This window comes from Chiloscyllium plagiosum, chromosome 4, assembly GCF_004010195.1.
Source record: "Chiloscyllium plagiosum isolate BGI_BamShark_2017 chromosome 4, ASM401019v2, whole genome shotgun sequence".
NCBI classification, from domain to species: Eukaryota; Metazoa; Chordata; class Chondrichthyes; order Orectolobiformes; family Hemiscylliidae; genus Chiloscyllium; species Chiloscyllium plagiosum.
In genome coordinates, this window is record NC_057713.1 from 98,611,787 (window position 1) to 98,624,924 (window position 13,138).

Genomic DNA, 13,138 nt, shown 5'->3' on the forward strand with positions numbered 1-13,138 from the left:
GATGGAGGTGTACAGGGACTGGATGTCCATGGTGAAGATAAGGCGTTGGGGACCGGGGAAGCGAAAATCATGGAGGAGGTGGAGGGCGTGGGTGGTGTCCCGAACATAGGTGGGAAGTTCTTGGACTAAGGGGGACAGGACCGTATCGAGGTATGCAGAAATGAGTTCGGTGGAGCAGGAGCAGGCTGAGACAATTGGTCGGCCGGGACAGTCAGGTTTGTGGATTTTGGGCAGGAGGTAGAAACGGGTGGTGCGGGATTGTGGGACTATGAGGTTGGAGGCGGTGGATGGGAGATCCCCTGAGGTGATGAGGTTCTGGATGGTCTGGGAGATGATGGTTTGGTGGTGGGAGGTGGGGTCATGGTCAAGGGGGCAGTAGGAGGTGGTGTCCGCGAGCTGGCATTTAGCCTCAGCGGTGTAAAGGTCGGTGCGCCAAACTAGTACCGCGCCTCCCTTGTCTGCTGGTTTGATAGTGAGGTTGGGGTTGGAATGGAGGGAGTGGAGGGCTGCACGTTCCGAGGGTGAGAGGTTGGAGTGGGTGAGAGGAAAAAAAGCGACACCAACAAGCGTTTACTGGCTTGACAGGAAAGGTGGAATTTTCAAAAGTTGCTGCATTTCTATTTTATTGTTCTTTTAATTCATTCATGGGATGTGGATGTCACTGGCTAGTTCAACATTTATTGTCCATTCCTATTTGCCCTCGAAATGACCATGGTGAGCTGCCTTCTTAATCCACTGCAATCCAGTTCTAACACTTGAACTATTTGGTAAAGCCTTAATTATTCATTTTGAATTGATATCCACTTAAACAACTCTTTGTCTTTGTTACAACGGCCAACACTTCATTTATATTTTGAAGCAAATACTTTCTGGGTTATGAACGCACATTGGTTCTAAGCATTTTACTGATGTGATCATAATCATACAAAGTGAGCTCTTCTTCTACTTAGCAAAATCACCTAAATTACTTGGAAGCGGTTAGCTGTATATTATCATCCTATAAATTCGGTGAGCTCACTTGGCTGAACAACAATGCAGAGTGATGCCAACAGAGTGGATGTAATTCCTATACCAGCTGAGGTTATCTTGAAGGAATCTCCTTTCCAACCATACCCCTCGCCTGAGGCATGGTGACCCTCAAGTTCAACCACCACATCTCTCTCTAATGAGGGAGCAGCTCTCTGGTCTGGTAGCAGCCCTATGGTGACTTTACCTGTACTCTATGAATTGTCCATTTTAAGAACTTTGTGAAGGGTGTTCAGTACATCATTTGACATTTTAAGAACTTTGTGAAGGAATTTTGAAGCTATTCTTAAATTGCAAAAGAAACTGACAGTATATTTAATTCACCATGTTACCATGCAATTAAACCATACAAATGATAATATTTGTACTGTAACAAAAATCTCCCAATGCAAAAAAAATCCAATATTGTACATTTTATTAAAGCAGCTGACTTTGTATCAATTCCTTCCTTTTGAGCTAGTATTTTCAAACCTTTAGATCTCCAAAATAATTACTTTGCTTTAATGCCTTATAATCAGAGTAGAGTTTATGTTGGTCTGAGATTCAGGGAATGCATTTATATGAAGGACAAACGTTCTTGAAGAGAACATGATGTCAGATATTTCTCTTGCAAAAACTAAAGATAAATAAAATATGAAGAACTAAGGGGAGTCCAAGTGAGCACCTAACAAGCAAATTGCAGTGATTTAAAAGTGCAGGACACATTATGTGAAAATGACCAGAATGTAATGAAATTCTTATGGTAATTTAATCAATTTAAAGTGATATACAAACAAAGCAAAGGTAATGGGACAAAAAACTTTTCCACACTGCAAGTAGTTAGGATATGGATTGCAATGCCTGGAAATGTATTGGCGGCCGGTTCAATTGAGGTAGTCAAGAGTGCATTGGATGATTATTTGGATAGAAATGATGTGCTGGGATATGAGGAAAAGGCAAGAAATTGGCACTAGGTAATAGAACCAGTGCAGGCACAATGTGCTGAAAGACTGGAGCACTGCTATGACCTTCCAAACATTTTTCTGAATCTGATTTTGCCGAAACACAGTCATAATTATAATAAGCTCAATTTTAAACTTTAATAATTGTGCATTAGTCCCTAGTACTTAAGAGAGGTTTTTAGGTCATGGAGAATGAGCAGGCGAATGGGAATTGAATAGCTCTTTCAAAGATCAAGCACAAGGACAATAGCCTCTTTCTGTTTCTATCTATGATGATTCCATAAAGTGCACTAGCAAGGTTACTGTCCATAATACCAAATGATGCTTCCTTGCATACCACTGTGCATCACCCGTGTTGCAGGAAATTAAAATGCTGCCATTGCCAGGCACGGGTAATGAATTAGTAGAGAACAAACTGAGAAAACTTACATTAGCATTAGACCATGCTGATTCATATTTCCAATAACTGTGCTTCCCAAGGGCAATACTTAGAACAGAGTGGCAACCACTACATGGTGTCGCTATATCCTCCTGAGAGGAGGTTCTCATTTTAGAAATCTCGAGGAGACAAGTAAACTCTCCTAAAACTGCAGTCCCGGTCCCCTCAAATCAGTCAATAATTTAAGAGGCCTGCCATCAGGAGGAGAGATGTAAAATAAAATGCAATATGTTATGAGGCAACAGGTGATCTTAAAGCCTTATGTTGTCCCCATTGTTCATCTATCCATAATGATCATATTGCGAGTGAATTACACTAACCATCAACAGTTGAAGTGTCCTTACCACACTGCAATCCTATTTTCAACATGTGTAGTTGATTTACAGCTGATAAGTATAACTATGAGTAACCTTTAAACAATTAAGCCTAACCAATCAATTGATACAACTATGGAATGTTACTTTGTAAATGTGCTTGTGGAATTACAGCTCTATTTCCACCAGTAATGGTTGCACATCTTTATTATCAACCAGTACTACACCAACCTGAAGCAGATTCACATTGCAAATTGGAACATAATCAATAGGTGCAACAGGAGGCCATACAGTTCATTCAAGGCTGTGACACTCATCAATAGAATCATGACTGACCTTCTACCTCAACTGCACTCCACAGAAGCAGCTAAATTTTTGCACTCAATTCAAAGGCTAGATCAAACCTGACCCTTTCATTTCATTTAGATCAGAACCTAACTGTAGTCTTCCATTACAAGTTGTGCTGAAGCAAAGGGAAAGCCTGTGTCTACAAGTGCAAGTGTAAATGGAGTTCAAGGCCTATTAAGTGCCGACAGTCAGGTATGAGGCAGGCTTAAATGGCAGGTGCTGCAAATCCTCGTGATATCCTGATCCAAAACAAATGTGACACAAGATTGTGTAAAACTCTTCCGCAAAATTAATATTGAATGTGGTACCTTACATACAAGAATGAAAACACATCTTGGAAATGAAACATGCACTTACTCCAGCTTTACAGGAAAAAAAGGAAATGATTACCTATTATTCCAATCAGACAATGAGTTAATCATGCTGTGCATATTGGAAATAGTCACAAAAAGGGTTAATTACAACTTTTACGTTGTTAATATATTAATGCATATTTCAATAATTATTTCACGTTCTGTTTCGATTAACTAATGAATGACTTTAAAAAGCATGATTATAACAATCAAAATTAACATGTACAATGTATTATAAAAGATTGCAAGATTACAAATCAATTGATTTGTCCACATCTGCACATCAGAGGGATTTCTTAAACATTTATTTTATCTTGTCAACAATTACCTTGACCCTGTGCCTTGCTGATGAAATGAGCTGTCACTGCTACAATGGCCAGGAGCAGACAGGTCCCTATTCTGTGTCCAAGGACCAACATATTTAAATCTTGCCTGTGGCCGGGTTTACTCAGCAATCCTGTAAAATCAACAAAGAAGCAGTATTTCTCAGGAAAAGATCACAACTAGCTTAAAATTAAAGCACATTCCCTTCAATTAGTTAAGATCAGCACATTATCACATTTGAGAGATTGGCCACCAAATTGGAAAAATCGATAGTTAGTATCATTCCATCATCAGTAATTTAAGATAAGTCCTGCCCGTATGCAACATTTTTGTATGTCAACTTTCGTCATGAAGTAAACCATTTTACTGTACTCTCACATAGTGAAGTCTGACTTGTGGATGAATTCATTATGACTTGAGCTCCTCCCCTGGTTGTTATGGGAACTTCAGTTGTGACTCCGCATGTCAATTATATACAAAGATATAACAATAACAGCTTGCATTTATCTGGCAGCATTTTAATCAAATAATATTCCATACTAAGTAATATAAGGAGATATTAGCAGAGGTAGTCAAAAGCTTGATCAAAGAATTAGGTTATAAATAGTAGTTTAAAGGAGAGAGTTTAAGGAGTTTTTATGGGAGGGCCTAGGCAGCTGAAGGCATAGCCACAAATGATGGAGCCATTAACTTTAGGGGTGCAAACGATGCCACAAGTAGAGAAGCATAGAGGCAATTGCCTGATGGTATGATCAGTATTAATGCAGATACCTAGGGCTCAAATCTTGCCATGGCAGATGGTGGCATTTGAATCAATAAAAGTCTGGAATTAAGAATCTAACAATGATCATGGAACTTTATTAATTGTAGGAAAAACCCAACTAGTTTCACTAATGTCATTTAGGGAAAGAAACTGTTGTCCTTACCTGTTCTGACCTACATGTGACTCCAGATCACTTCTCTGCCATTTCCTGCTCTCCCATTATTATTTCCATAGCCTCATTCTCTTAGCAACCGATGTTCACTTTTGTCCCTTGCTTTCTTCTCAGCTAGTTAAAGAAGCTCTTGCTATCCATTTTTATAGTATGTGTTGGTTTACTCTCATAGCTTATTTTCTGGTCATCTTTTGTTAGCATTTAAAACTTTCCAAACTCGATGGTTTACCACTAATCTTGGCCAAATTGTGTGTTTTTTTTTCATTTTGATATTATCCTTCACTTTCTTCATTAACCATGGTCTGTCTATCCCATCTAGAACTCTTCTTCACTCGGATTCATCTTTACTGGGAGTCATTAACTATTTCCTTACTCTTCTGTCATTGTTCCTCAACCACCTTTACTATTAAACTCCTTTCACAGTCCACCCCAGTCAACTTTGCCCTCACTCCTCTGTAATTACCCCTATTTTAATTTAGCACAATTGTTTCCAACCCACGTTTCTCACTCTCAAGTTGAGTGCTAAATTCTGAAAAATTATGGTCACTGTTCCCTGTAGGATCTTTTACTCTGAGATAATTTATTAAACCAACCTAATTACAGATTACCGATTAAATATTGCTTGATTCCCTGGTCAGATCCACAATATATTGTTCTAGAAAACTGTCTTAAACACAGAATGAAATCTTCCTCGTGTCTAGATTTTCCCAACCTACGTGAAGATTAAAGTCACCCATGAATAATGCATTGCCTTTTTTAAAAGTGCCTGCATTATAACTCGATTCATTCTCTGTCCTACAGATCAAATACTGTTAGGCAGTCTATAGACTACTTCTCCCAGTATCCTCTTCTTGTTATTTCTTACCTCCACCAATGTGGATTCTCTATCGTCTGATCCAATGTCAGTTCTTGCTATTAACTTATTACATGATCACCAACAAAGCTACTCCTCCACCTTCTTTCCTGCCTGTCCTTCAAGAAAGTCACATGTCCTTCAATATTTAGTTCCCAATTTGATCTCCTTGGAACCCATGTCTTCATAATGGTTAAAGTTTGTGCCCTTAAACCCCTAACTTAACTATTAATTCATTTGTTCTGAATGGTAAGTGCACTTAAATTTTAAAAATAATTAATTTTGTCTTTTATCTATATTTTTCCCCTTGAACCTTGTGTGGTTTAATGATAAATTTTGATCATTTGCACTCTTTGGAGGCATCCTGTCTACATTAAAAGATGAGCTAGATACTGTAAATGCAAGTTGCTTTAAAGTATAACTTTCAAACTAAGTTTACCCCAAACAGTCTTTTTCAAACAAATAAAAAGATCAAAAGTTAATTGACATGAATTGTAACAAAAACTTACTTAATCTCCTGAGTCTGGAGAGCAAGCACAGGTAAATTACAAAGGAAACTGAAATTTCATCTTTGCTACCCCCAAGATCATAAAAACAAAATTCTGAAAAAAAAGCAACCCCTACATCCAAACCCACGCTAAATAAAACCTGCTGTGACTGTTTCATGGTTGGAGTGGTTCACCTAGTTCATATCCTAATCCTTGTAACATTGATTCAGAGCGATTTACCTATAGTGCTTTTTCAGATTTATTTGACATGGATCAAACTTATTTTGTTATATGCCCTGTACACACCGATGCTATAGGAAACCATTTTTTCTCAGGATTTAAGATCGTGATCCAGACATCTCCAAAAGTGGCCAGTATAAAAACTGGCCTGTTTCCAGCTTCTCAAATTGTATAGAAAGGCAATTCTCAACAAGCAATGTCACACGGCAAAGTTCAATTGGGAATCCTTCAAGAAGCAGGGTATTCAGTAATCATTTTAGAAAATGCTACACATGGAAACACCGATCATTGTCTGTTTTTGTCATTTACTGATTTTGGGCAGTACTGACTGAATCAGCATTTATTGCACCATCCTGAATTGGAATTGAGAATTGGCAGTGAACTGCTTTGTTAAAACTGCAGCATTCCATGTGGTGCAGCTACACCCACAGTGCTGTTAGGGTGGGTGTTCCAGAATTTTGACCCAGCAACAGTGAAGGAATGATGATTAGATTTCCAAACCCTGGAAACCACTCCCTATCAATACTGCAGGTCCAACTAGAGCTGATTGACTGTGGCTGTTCAAAGATGCAGCTCAACACCAACTTCTCAAAGGTAACTAGGGATGGGCAATACATGCCAGACCAGCCAGTGACCAGCCAGTCCACATCCATGAAGGACTAACAAAATAGCAGGATAGTGTGTGGCCTGGAGGGGAACCTACAGGTTGTGAACCCATGTATCTGCTGCTCTTGTCCTTCTCAATAGTATAGGTCATTGGCTTCAAAGGTACTTTCTAAGGAACCTTGAGTGTTGCATTGCATCTTGTAGGTAGCATCCACTGCTGCTACTGAGCATCAGTGGTGCAATGAGTGAATATTGAAGGTAGTGGATGGGGTGCCATTCAGTTGGGTTGCCTTGTCCTGATTGGTCTTGAGCTGTGTGTTGTTGGACTGCACTCATCTGGGTATGTGGCGAGTTTTCCATCACACTACGGACTTGAAACTTGTCGATGGTGAAAAGGAGGAAATTTACTTATCATAGAAATCCTAGCCACATTTCTATACGACTAGTCCAGTTCCATTTAATGGTAACCCCCAGGGTATTGATAGCAGAGGATTCAGCGCTGGTTATATCATTGAATGTGAAGTTGAATGTGAATGTGAAGAAATAGTTAGACTCTCTCTCGTTGGAAATGATCGTTGTCTGGCACAATGTTGCTTTCCACTTATTAGCCCAAACCTGAATGTTGTCCTGCCCTTTCTGCATATGAACATAGACCGCTTTGTGAGGAGTCACGGATGGTGCTGAATATTGTGCAATCATTGGTGAACATCCCTAGTCCTGACCTTACGAGCTGAGGATGGCTGGGCAGTTTTCCTGATCCTTCCCCAGTAGTGGACCCTGCTAACTCTCCAACTCAAACTGAAATCAACCGGGTTCAAAACCAACAGGTGGCGTGAAGCTAAACAATATCAGTTCACCCAGTCACACAGGAACTTGCAACAATTGCAACTGGGCACCCTCCAATGAAACCGGGGCACCCTGTGTGTAAGTGAACTCCCTGCCGCGCGATTAGAGCCACATTGTGTCTGGGACTTAGTCCACGCTTCGCAAACTCGGTCCCATTCATCCGCCTCTGAGCGCGATTCCAGTGAGATTTAATGCACCGGAAGCGTGTGATGATTTCTTTCTGTAATTTCGAAACCCGCATTCCCCAGAGAAGTGTTTTGAAAATAAAAACAAGGGTAACACGGGAGGCAAAAATAAAAGGTACAAACGCGAGTACTTTTCTGTTGTTCGTTCAATTCGGGAGTTCAAAGCCACCATGAGCGAAATAATTGCAAGGGGCCGCCGCCGCTTTTGATCGCTGGGCAGGGACATTGGGGAGGAAATTTCATTGCAATGTTTAAACTCTCCCAGCAGACGCGAGCGACAGGAGAGGGAGCAAGTCAGGGCATAATCTGTAGATCGAACTCTCCCTCAGAGGGCAGGTATCCAGGGAAACACAAAAACATGTCTTAGAGCCAAACAGATGTGTGTCCAAAAAGTAACAGCTGGCCCCAGAATACCTTCCCGGAGAAAATGTTATTAAAACCCCTTCAATAATTGTCCACATCTTTGCTTTAAGTGTTAATTGATATTAGCATAGTTGAGCACAGCGAACACCATCTTCAGATTTACAGATGTCTACAAGATTTACTTTAGTTTTACTGGAAGAGGACTTGATCAAAGTCAAACCTCCAAACTTATAAAGATCTTAATTTACTTTTGAGTAGGCGTTTCCCCTTATCATTCCCGAAACGACTTTGTCATTAAACATAAATAGAAATGGTTATCTCGTTAAATAATTAGGAGAATTCCTTACCTTTGAGAGACAGGAAGCATTAATGTAAGAGTCGGTTGCTTTATTGTTATACAAAACAAAACTTTCCCCTCACCAGAGGTGACAGCTCCCTCACTTTCCCAGTGTATGGGACTGCGAGACCTGTTCAATCTGATGTTATCTCCTTCCCACTCCACAAGCGCAAAACTCAGTACCCAGCCCCCAGCTCCCCTGGTACACCCCCACCCAGTCCCAGCCAATGAAAGACTCGACAAACACACCCCAAAAAACCTGATTGACAGATTCTTTTGAGAGGGAGACAAAGAAAAAGGTGGATGAGGGTGAAAATCAGGACACAATCTCACGTTTTCAAGGAATCAGGAGTAATAACACACTGAGGCAAGGAATGTGTCTGGCCACAAACACCAGCCATAAAACTCTTTTAGGTACGCTATTTCTCAACTACTGTGATCCAATTTGTTAAAACAGGAGAATGGTTGGGACCACTCACTGTAGAAGTATAATACTCAAACTAGTTCTTTTAGCAATCTGGAAAGTAACTTTGACTTTCTTTGACACCAGCACTAAAAGACATGCATATTCCTTACTTACCACCCATAGCATATAGAGATAAATAATTCTTCAAGAAATATGACTTTCCTGATTACCTATTCCATGAATCACACAGAACTTTACTTTTAGTGTAACAAACCAAAATCAATAGTGACTAAACAATATTGAGTAGATAAATAATGCACTAATCTACTGAAAAGATAGCTCCAATTTATCAATCACCACAATTGAAAAGCCCTGCCACATTTATATGTGCACTGCAGCTACATAGCCTTCTAATAAAGTCCCACATTTTCTCCAGCAATTCTGCAGGATTTCTTCTCCTGCTCCACCAAGAGGCATCTTACGGTATCTTTTCACAGATCTCTTCACTCAATCTTCAATGTATAATCAAGCTGACGTCTAGTAGCAAGGCAACTTCTGATGACTCCTAGATTTTTAAATCAACACAGGTCCCATCTCACCAAATAGGAAAACAGTTCTCACCAGCATTTTGCCCTGTGCTAGTGGTAAACAGTATAGTGCTTTTTCTGCTGCTGGACACTAACAACGTTTGATCTTCCTTTTCACATCTCTCTGATTGACTGACACTGAGTTTGTAGCCAGCAAAACCAGTGTCCAGTCTTTTGAGTGTGTAAAGGAGACTTGTGTTTCTATGAGTTTCAACCTGGTCCACTATCCCAGTGGCAACTGAATCACATGAGCCTGCCTGTGGACAGACTCCAGTAGGATTTGCATCCTCATCCTAGGACATCCTGTCTTATCCTAAATTAAAAGAAACAGTTTAAAATTAACCATCCTATGAAGACTTGCATTTGTAACAATAGCACCTTCAAACTAGTAAACCATGTGTGTTACAAACAAAATTGGACACTGATTTTCATAAAGAGATATTAGATTAGATTAGATTAGATTACTTACAGTGTGGAAACAGGCCCTTCGGCCCAACAAGTCCACACCGACCCACCGAAGTGCAACCACGCAGACACGGGGAGAATGTGCAAACTCCACACGGTCAGTCGCCTGAGTCGGGAATTGAACCTGGGTCCCTGGCACTGTGAGGCAGCAGTGCTAACCACTGTGCCACCGTGCCGCCCTTAGGATAGGTAACCAAACAATTGGTCAAAAGGGAAGCTTCAAAGAGGTTTGTAAAATAAGGACGGGGGAGAGAGAGAGATTTACAGAGGGAATTCCATAAATTCAGCACAGGCAGTTTAATGCCTGACCACCAATTATGAAATGGTGAAAATTGGAATGTTCAAAAGACCAGAATGGAGGATAGACAGCTTGGAACATAGGAAGGAGACATGGCTATGAATAGAATTGAAAACAAAGATGAAAAATTTAAATTTGAGTTCAAAAGAATTAACATAGTCATTTTGATAGATGGGTGTGTGCTTTGAAAATAGATAGGATCTTTGAGGCTCTATGAGAGATTAGTCTGCTGGAGGAGTTTAAAAACTCACTTCCAGAGTTGGTAAGAATTCACGTGAAGCAACAGAAAGTTCAGGAAGTGAGAATGGCAGCAGAATTAACAGATGAATATATGTTGGTGCCTAAGACAAGCTTCCAGCCAGAAATCTGTCCTGTAAGGCATAGAAGTTGGGAGAAGAGGAGATCCTACACTCCGAAACCAAGAGTAGAGAGAACTGGTAAGAACTTACCACAGGATAAAAAAGAAGCCCAAGAGGGTGGAAAGGAAGTGAAAGGCCTCATGTGTTTTCACTGTAAGGAGTAGGACACAGAAAATTACAGTGCCGGTGGTTTCAGAAGGGCACTGGGAAAAGGTGTTTTCACTACCAGAAGGTGGGACACGTAAAGACACAGTGCTGGTCGTTAAAGAAAAGCCCTGTGGGAAAAGATGTGGTAAAAGAAGCTAAGCCAGTGGCATTAGTAAAGGTAGTAAAGGAGACCCCCAAGAAGAGTCAAGGAGCTACAGTAGAGGGGCTGGGTAAGGAGTTAGTACCTGATCTCTACAAAGAATTTACCACTGTGGGTAAAGTTTATTCAGAAAGAACAGGGAGAGAAGGACAAGAAATTATAATTTTGAGAGATACAGGATCTAACCAGTCTCTGAGAGTAAGGGACGAGCGAACATGTACTCTTTCAGATCAGTTACCTGAGATTGTGGTAATTTGTGGGATAGCCGGACAGAAATTTAGCGTTCCTCTATGTAAGATCAGGTTGGAGTGCCAACTCAAGACTGGAGAAGTTACAGTGGGAGTGATTGACAGAGTGTCAGTTCCAGGAATTCAGTTTGTTCTTAGGAATGATTTGGCAGAATACAAGGTGGAAGTGACACCCTTGTTGTGGAGAAGCCCAAGAAAGGTCAAGAAACTGAGGAATTAAAACAGAAATATCCTCGTATTTTCCCAGACTGTGTGCTAACCAGATCCCACTATCATAAGTCACAGCATGAAGTGAAAAGTAAAGAGAAAGATGAAGGAGCTGAGGTTCAGTTGGCGGACACCCTATTTGATGTAATGGTGCAGGAAAAACCTGAACAGGTAGAGGGTCAGACAGAAGTGTTTAATCCTGAAAGGCTAAGGGACTTGCAATAGCAAGACAAGACAACAGAAGATATATATGTGGATGCGTACTCCAAAAATGAGGCAGAGAATATTCCAGAGGGTTATTATCTGAAAGAATCCTAGGACAGAAATGGAGACCACGGCAGGTTAGTGCAGAGGAGAAATGGGCCGAAGTGCACCAGATTGTGTTGCTGGTAGCATACAGACAGGAAGTGTTACGGATAGCACATGAACTACCTGTAGGAGGTCACATGGGGTTACGAAAGGCTCAGGCTAAGGTACAAAAACATTTTTATTGACCTGGAATGCACAAGGATGTGGTTAACCTTTGCCGAATGTGTCATACATGCAAAAATGGTAAGTAAATCACAGGCGGTAATAAAATCAGCACCTTTTTTGCCAATTCCCACATTTGAAGGATCTTTCTTGCAGGTTATAATTGATTGCATAGGTACCCTCCCAAGAACTAAAAGTGGGAACCAGTACTTCTTAACCATAATGGATGTATCTACCAGATTTCTGGAGGCAATTCCATTATGGAGTATCAAGGCAAAAAGGGTAGTAGAGGAGTTAGTAGCTCTCTTTACATGATATGGGCTACCCAGAGAGGTTCAGTCAGACCAAGGGTCAAATTTTACTGCTCGGCTGTTGAAGGAGGTTATGGATAGCTTAGGTATACAGCACTTTAAATCTAGTGCATATCATCCTGAATCCCAGGGAGCTTTAGAAAGGTGGCATCAGACCTTGAAGACCATATTGAGACCATACTGTCTCAATATGATTGGGATAATGATTGGGATAAAGGTATCCATTCATATTATTTGCCATTAGAGATGCCCCAAATGAACCTGCTCAGTTCACTCCCTTCGAATTAATATTTGGGCCTGAAGTGAGAGGTCCTTTGAAATTAATTAAAGAAAATTAACAAGACCAAAATTGGAGATCTCACACTTAGATTATGTATCAGAGGTGAGGGAGAGACTAAATCAAATAGGTGAGTTAGCTAAACAGCATGAGCTAAACAGCACCGAAAGAGGACACACTGTAGAATGAAACAGGTGGCAGATAAAAGCTCTGAGACTCAAATGTTTTCCCAAGGGGATGACATATTAGCACTGTTAACAGTGATACCAGAGATCCCTTCAAAGCCAGGTTTAGTAGTCCCTATCAACTTGAGAAAAGGTTGAGTCAGGTGAACTATCTACTAAAGATGCCAGATAGAAAAAAAAGGTATCGGGTATGTCATGTGAACATGTTGAAACCGTATTATAATAGAGAGAAAGAACTGGAGAAACAGGTGTTAGTTACTGCCCCACAGAATAAGGAATCAAATCTAGATGATGTTGATTTTGATGTGCCTCAAAATAGATTTAAAAATGAAAAAGTCCTTGAGGAGTGGGGTAGGTTAGTAAGCTATCTGTCTCAGGAGCACAGAACGCAGTTGAAAGATTTGTTACTGCAGCATGAG

General features: G+C 40.4%; 1 protein-coding gene across 6 annotated transcripts in view; it reads right to left on the reverse strand.

Annotated features, from left to right (window-relative positions):
- The window catches only part of col14a1a (collagen, type XIV, alpha 1a), a 225,881-nt gene extending 217,137 nt beyond the window's left edge, over positions 1-8,744 (reverse strand). For all 6 annotated transcript variants that reach the window (XM_043688689.1, XM_043688690.1, XM_043688688.1 and 3 more), the window contains exons 1-2: positions 8,609-8,744; positions 3,750-3,878 (exon numbers count right to left, since the gene is read on the reverse strand). In XM_043688689.1, coding sequence (XP_043544624.1) covers positions 3,750-3,840 — 91 coding nt within the window. In that variant the 5' untranslated portion in view covers positions 3,841-3,878; positions 8,609-8,744. The remainder of the gene's footprint in view (positions 1-3,749; positions 3,879-8,608) is intronic.
- Between the last annotated feature and the right edge of the window lie 4,394 nt (positions 8,745-13,138).